Below are 7,351 nucleotides of genomic sequence, written 5' to 3' on the forward strand. Positions count from 1 at the left end.
CCACCCCACCGCCACCGGAAGTAACAATTCAAATTCCAAGACTTCCATCCGACAAACTTACGTTCTTTTGGGGATAGCATTTTTTTTATTGTTAATAACCCCCACCCCGCCCTTTTGAAAATTTGAAAAGAAAATACACCCCCACCACAGTATACGCTAAGAGCATACACACGCTCTGTCTCTCTTTTTTTAAATTTCTGTCACATTGCCGTTACTGTTGTTGTCGTCGTCGTGATCTTGTTTAATTATTATTTTAATTAACAGTAATAGTAGTAGGTGATAGTTTAGTAAATAGTAGTATTATGTAGTAATAGTAGTTCTCTCGGCGCGACTGGCAAAAAACCTTCGGAAAAAGACGAAAACGATTTCACGCACTGATCTTCCCCTCGCTCTCTTCTTTTTTCTTTCCCTCCCCTCTCTCGTCGTGCAAATTAATACTTCGCGCCCATCCCGCGCCCCACGCCGAAGCTGCCCGCGTCACGACCGTCGCGAATAGTCTGCAAAAATTTGCTATGTCCAATGACAAAAGAGCAAAGTTGGTCAAATGATTTTTTTAAATTCATTTTTTTTCTGCATCTTCGATTCGCGTCATCCCCACCCCTTTTTATCGTCCGCATCATTAATTCTGAGAATACGTGACGACATTTGGCAATATCCATTTCTGATCCTCCTTCTTCTCCTTTCGATATCTCAATTCGTATCTCGTCTTTGTCGCGCATTGAATATCCACCCCGTACACTGACGAACTACAAGAAGAAACGTACTGAAAAAAAAATAACAAGTACGATACACCGGGTGTTCGTCTTGCTTTTCATTTTTTTTTCTTTCTTACTCTCTTTGCTTATTTCGTGTCTTGCTCTATTTTTTTTTCACGTTTTCCTTACTTTTTTTTTTATCCCATCCGTCATAGCTCGTTAGTACAATATTCAATCTCTAATCAATAATAATTACCTAGCAACAACATCAGAGACTCTTTAAGGACACAACTTATCCTGACGATACTATTATCACAGGCATTAATATTTTATTATTATTTTTTTTCATCTTACTCCACCCCACCTCGAATCCTCTTATGTAGGTATCGCCGTATGTACCATGCATTCCCTTCAGCCACCCTACCACCCTTACGTCCCACAATTTTCGCGCACTCGTTCTTGCCTCATCTTTTTTTTTCTTTTTTTTCTTTTTCATGACAACTCAGCCATTATTTTCTTCCTGACCTATTCAGATCGTAATCGCATCCCTTATCGGACACTCTCGTCCAACTGTTGGCTCTATAGTAATGATAGTAATAATAATTATAATAATATATACCGTGACTAATAGAAATATGTGTTGGTTTATCATTTTCTCCCTTTTTTTTTTCTTCCTCCTAACTTATCCGTAACATTCACTAGAATCAACACCGCAACTCGAAAAAAATCATTTATTTTTCAAATTGTATCATACTGTATAGTGCTCTCCATTATTTTTCTTTTTTTCCATCCCCCCTAACGTTCCAATCTCTTGGTCGATATTCATACAGATTTTCTTTTTAACTCTTCGTCGCGTTTCCCTCGAGTTTGGTAAATTGCATAAAGAAAAGGAAAATAAAGCTCTGCAAAGTTTCCACTGATTTCCCAAGAATCCCGCGATAAATTCCAGTTCGAGTTTTTGAAACGTGGCGAAAAAAAAAGAAAAAATAAATAAAGCCAAGAGAGACGAAAGACGAAGAAAGAAAAGGACAATAAAAAAAACAAACGCGCGTAACCAAGAGCACGGCAAAAGGGAATAAAACGGAAAAAAAAACAAAAGAAAAAATCATTTAACGATTACAACAAAAAATCTGAGATCGACCAAAAATGAAAAATAGTACTTCACCACGTTTTAAGCGTCCTATATATTCTATGCTTCAATAGAATCTTTCTTCCGCTCACCCCTGGGTTTACCCGAACCCACCCAAAATATCCTTTTGTCCCCTAATATCTCCTTCGCGAGTAACCTGTCCCCCTTTATTTATTACTTTTTTTTTTTTTTTATATGCTGCAGAATCGATATCCATTTTTCACTTTTAATACGGAAAAGGACCGGTGCCGGTTCGTTCGTTTTAAGGCTGATCGTGTAAACCACCCTAAAAAATATCTTGTCTCTATATAGGTGTACGTGTCCTGTCTGTCCTGTCGTAATATAACCACGTTTATGTCACACTCTTGTATATATATAAATGTATAAGTGTATAATTCACTTTAATATATTTTCATATATATATATATATTTTTTGTTTACGTGTAGATGTGTCTGCTTGTATTCACGGGTGTACAGGTGTTGTCTTTTTTTATCTTTACTGACCTCCCCCTTCCACAAACAATTGTTGCACGCCAGTGTACAATCAGTATCTTTAATTTTTTTTTTGTATTCTTTAATCACGGTGCGTGTCCTATTTACATAAAGTAAAGGCGTTATCGTTGAATTTACCTAAGAATCTTAACGTCTGATAGTTTACGAGTCTCCGCGCAACGTCAACGTAACAAGGGTGGCTTAATTCTTTTATTGCGTTACTAAGTGGCATTCCCACACGTTTCCCTGGTATATTCGCGTTATTACAAATTTTAATATAATTTTTGGAGAAAAAAGACCTTCCCGTTAAGTCCCACCCTCGATATTTTAAATTTACGCATTCGCACACACATGCCCCTCCCACCCCTTTACCCCTACCCAAATGCTCTTTCTCTCCCTCTCTCACTCTCTCTTCCTCAACTTCGTTCCTTTTCTTTCTCTCTTTACTCGCAATATGTATAGCACCACCAACCACGATCTTATAGATATATATATATATATTTTTGTTTTCACACGCGATTATGTATATACGTATTCGTACGGTGGACCATAATAAAGCATCCTGAGTAAATATTGTATGTGTCAAGGTCTAATTCTTAACAACGCCGCGACGAAAAAAGGGGATGGGTGGGCGAGTGGGTGGGTGAGCGGGGGAGTTGAGGTTCAAGGCGAAAGGAGGGGAATTAAAACGGAGTGTCCTTCGCCGTAAGGACATGGTAATATGTCATCGCGAGGACGTCGCAGGCTCCCCCACCCCCCGAGACACTGATATGCCCGTCGAGATTATCTTTTTTTCTTTCTTTCCCCTTATATTTTTCTCTTTGGAATCTTCTAGAAATGCAAACCGGTAGCATTCCGAGCTCATTCCGAAAAAGGCGCTCGTTCTTGGATTATAATTATTATTAGGCATTGTATACGAGGGACAATATATATATATATATATATATATATATATGTATGTATACAATCAGACGATATATCGCTGGTACACATGCACGCATTGTAGAATGCTAGAGGAAATGAGAGAGAGGGGGAGAGCGAGAAAGAGAGAGGGCGAAAGAGAGCGAGAGATAAAGGTAAGGATAATTGTCGAGACAGGACTTTTTGGCGTAAAAAGCCTTTTCTTACTTTTTTCTTTTTCAGGGAAGATTATGCGCGACATCGCCGAGGAGTCCTGTCGATTGAACAATTATATATAGATAAGAGATTTATACAAATGATAATGATCGATAATCACAAGTACGATTCCAGGAGATATATATATATATATATATATACATATATGATTATGGAACAAAAGATTCCCAGAGAATGAAAGGAATCGTATTCGTAAATCGATCAAATTATCTAGACTTCTCTTATTCCGAGAAGAATAAGTTGAAATAAAATATTGGCTTTGAGCTCTCTCTCTCTCTCTTCCCTTTTTTTCTTATCACTGTTTCTCTCTTATTTACTCTTTGTCATTCTCTCTCTCTCTCTCTCGTACGCGCAATCTCTCATACTTCTCTCCCCACACTGACTGCTTAAAGTCGTTGGTGCGTAACGAGGAGACCCTCGACGAAGTCATCCCGACGAGAGTGCGACGGGATTTGGCTTCCTCGAGGTCTCGCGTAAGGGTTTATATATATATATTTTTTTTCTTTTTCATTTTCTCGTGTCGCGGCTCGGGACACTCCAAGGGCGTGCGTTTTACCCGATGACACGTGGTGGCCTCTTCCATTAGAAATACGATATGGTAAGGAGCAGGAGTACTAGCAACTACCTTTTGCAGCATGCAACGCTGTAACGGACGTTTGAAAGGCCGACCCTCAGGTTTGCGACCTTTAACCCAGGGAAAGAGGCGAAGCGGGGTGAGGCTGGGTTGAGGATAAGGTCTGTGGCCGCAACGAGGATTATTCCCTGGAATCGCGAGGGCCGATCCCGTCCGGGACTAGAAATCGATTTGATTAATAAACGAACGTGCTTAAAAAATACTGGCAGGCCACTACTCTGGCTAGCCTGTTGAAGTAATCTTCATCATCTTACACGACCTCCATCTTCTTCTCGTATATGTGTATATTCCATTTTTTTTTCGTTTTATCTTTTTTTTTCTTTTTCTCCCCTTTCCTCTTGCCTCCTTGACGCCAGTTTCGTGCTCCCTTGGTTCTCGCTCACGGATGGGGAAAAAAGAAGGCCATCCTAAACAGCGTGGTTATCGAAGCTCGTATTTTCTGAAGGTTCCCCAATGATTATCTCTATTTCTTTTTTTCTTGTTCTCTAGCGTTTCCTTCGTCGTTTCTCATCGTTTAAATCTTTCTTTAATTATTCTTGCCACCTAGACATGCGTCTGACTTTTCTACGGTATTATTTACCAATTGCCAGTTTTACTTTACAGACTCGACTGTTTTGCTGCGATTCGCTTATTCCCTTGTTTCTCTAAGTCATCGGGGGGTGCTTTCTTTTGTCCTCGTTCGTGTCTGGGTCCTTTTCTTCGTTTTTTTTTTCTATTTTTTTTTTGTTCTCCTGTACCTCTTGTCTTGGTTTGCTTCGTTTTACGTCTTCTATACATCTAAATAACTCGTGAGGAATGAATTGGTCGCGCGACTCCTGGTGGAACGTCGTCGCCGAGAGATTCCCACAACGCTTGTATACTTTCATGGACATATTTCTAACGGGACGCACGGTTACGATCGTAATAGGACTATTAAAGCTGCATGCTGCTCGCTCTATTGCTTCGATAGGCCCGAAGGTCAGATCGTCATAATTAAAATCGGATCTGTCTTCATTTAAAATTTCTCTTTCACTTATTCTCACTCTTTTTTTTCCCCTATCTCACTATATCTCGCGTGTTTCTTATTATTCCTTTTGTTTAATAATATTAACGTTACTGCTTTTTCGTTTTTTTGGATTTTTTCTCGCCGTGCTCTAACGTCGGTTTTCAACATCCTTTTTTTTTCCTTTTTTTGCTTAATGTTCTTTTTCTTAACACTTTTCCTTGGCATTTACATTTGCTGCTGCTGCTTGCCGCTGCTGCTTCGTTGAGTGGCACCCGATTCACCAATAGGGCGCCCGGGTGCTAAGGAAGTTTAAGACGATTTAAGGGTCATTGGTCTGATCTTACCTCACAATATGTAAAGAGTGTTCAGAACGAGGACGTGATGATTATTCTTGGCCAAGGTCACTATGTAACCCTCCGAGGTTATCTTGAGACCGCAACAGCGTGATACCTGTGTGTGGAATTATAAATTCTTACCACATGGAGCTACAGTTCTGATATTAAGCTAATGTATTTTGAAGTCTAATACGTGAGAATGAAAATTAAACTCTAAATCATTTTTCACAGTAACTTAAATAAAAAAAATACGAAAATAAAAATTAATGAGCTTAAATAAAAAATATACTGATTGTTATTATGTGCAGTTCATATTTGTCCGGTACAATGGTGATGGTTTACCGACAAATTTTCATCTGAATAATGCAAAATTGACTTTATGATCAAACGACCAAAATAACTGACGACCCTTACCTTGACATAGGGACACTCGAATTCGGAAATGAGGGAACCGTCTCTGGAGAATACGGCGACGTGGAAGCGATTCCCATGAGAGTCACCGATCAGAACGTCCCCGGCATCGCTAATGTCTATCCCGTTTGGGAAATTCGTTATATTCTCACAGCCGATGCGACGCAGAAAGTGTCCTGCCTCGTCGAAAACGACCACGCAGTGTCCTTTGAAGTCGCAGACGAAATACTCTTTTCCTGATGAAGAAAAATATTCATGAAATAAACTAATGGACTTTACTGAATATTTAATTTCACTTTTGTTATCGCTCAAATGAATCTTCGTCCCTCAATAACAAGGGGAACAGTGTAAGAAAATTAATTGTATAAATGGCAACAAGCTACATTACCACTAATGGCGATATCGCTCGGCTCTCTCATATAGTCGCTACAGTCGAACCAGTGCATCAGGTCCCCAGTGTCGCTGATGATGAAGACCGTAGGTGAGACACTATCCACGGCAACAATGTGACCCTGACTGGTAACAGCGAGACCGGCCACGATGTCGATGTAACGAATGGCAATTTTCTTAATGAAATGTCCGTTCTTTGTGAATATCTGCATACGAGAACGTTCGTTCCCTCTGTCGCAGACAACGAACTTCCCACTGTTGCGCATCACGGCCACCTTCCTCGGGTACCAGAGTTGACCCTCTTCCTTGCCAGGAATACCAAATTGAAAGCGGAAGGTTCCAGTTTTCTCGAAGACCTGGAGGAGATCGTTTTCAATAAATATCATAATTATTGAACCTTATGATAGTTCTGAGGTCACTGCACGTTACCTGAATTCGATGATTGTTCGTATCGGCAACGATGATGTCTTCGTCGGTACCCAGACAGAACCCATGAGGCGAATTGAATTGACCCTTGCTGGGTCCCAACTGGCCAAACTTACTACGAATCTGCATCGGCGTGAGCTTTGGATTACTAGAGCGTGCGTGGGCATAGTTCCCAGTACCGCTGCCATTGACACTCCCCACTGTGTTACCTACCACTACAGGCATGTTATGCATTGAATCTCCTATAAGGTCATCTGAAATTCAAGCGCAAAGCTCTAGTCGAAGACCTAGCTCCATATCTTTTCTAGGCGTCAAAGCTTCTCTGAGGTATCCTTCCCTTCTTGCACTTTGCATTTTATATTTTTATTTAATTTTTTATGCTCACCTGGTGCCTGCGAGAGTATTGGCGACGTGGACGATGAGAGAGACTGAAATCCTCCGTTTAGAATACTGTTCGAAGCAAGAGGTCCAAGATTTGGTGTGTCAACGATCCCTGGCGAAGGTCCACGTCCGAGGACAAGACTTCCACCACCATTCAAGGTCGCGTTACCCAAGTCTGTGTGAAACATATTGTGTCATTTAGTATTACAATAGTAAATCTTATCATATTATTGGAAGTACAGTCGGACCTCTAAAAGGAAAAAAACTCAGGACCGAATTACCTATGCGGAGGTCACCTAAGTACCACCCATTCCCACTGGCAGATCCCCCCCCCCC

At 40.5% G+C, this 7,351-nt stretch overlaps 1 protein-coding gene across 2 annotated transcripts in view; it reads right to left on the reverse strand.

Moving 5' to 3' along the window:
• Positions 1 to 7,351, reverse strand: part of LOC107268561 (brain tumor protein) — a 14,846-nt gene that overhangs the window by 4,406 nt on the left and 3,089 nt on the right. Inside the window, exons 6-10 of one of the 2 annotated variants that reach the window (XM_015741472.2) lie at positions 7,020 to 7,190; positions 6,638 to 6,888; positions 6,207 to 6,564; positions 5,822 to 6,054; positions 5,417 to 5,522 (exon numbers count right to left, since the gene is read on the reverse strand). In XM_015741472.2, coding sequence (XP_015596958.1) covers positions 5,418 to 5,522; positions 5,822 to 6,054; positions 6,207 to 6,564; positions 6,638 to 6,888; positions 7,020 to 7,190 — 1,118 coding nt within the window. In that variant the 3' untranslated portion in view covers position 5,417. Of the gene's footprint in view, positions 1 to 1,164; positions 5,523 to 5,821; positions 6,055 to 6,206; positions 6,565 to 6,637; positions 6,889 to 7,019; positions 7,191 to 7,351 lie in introns of those variants that run through there. The other variant, XM_015741473.2, reaches the window with a different exon arrangement.

Source organism: Cephus cinctus, unplaced genomic scaffold, assembly GCF_000341935.2.
Source record: "Cephus cinctus unplaced genomic scaffold, Ccin1 Ccin1_scaffold0564, whole genome shotgun sequence".
In the NCBI taxonomy this organism is placed as follows: Eukaryota; Metazoa; Arthropoda; class Insecta; order Hymenoptera; family Cephidae; genus Cephus; species Cephus cinctus.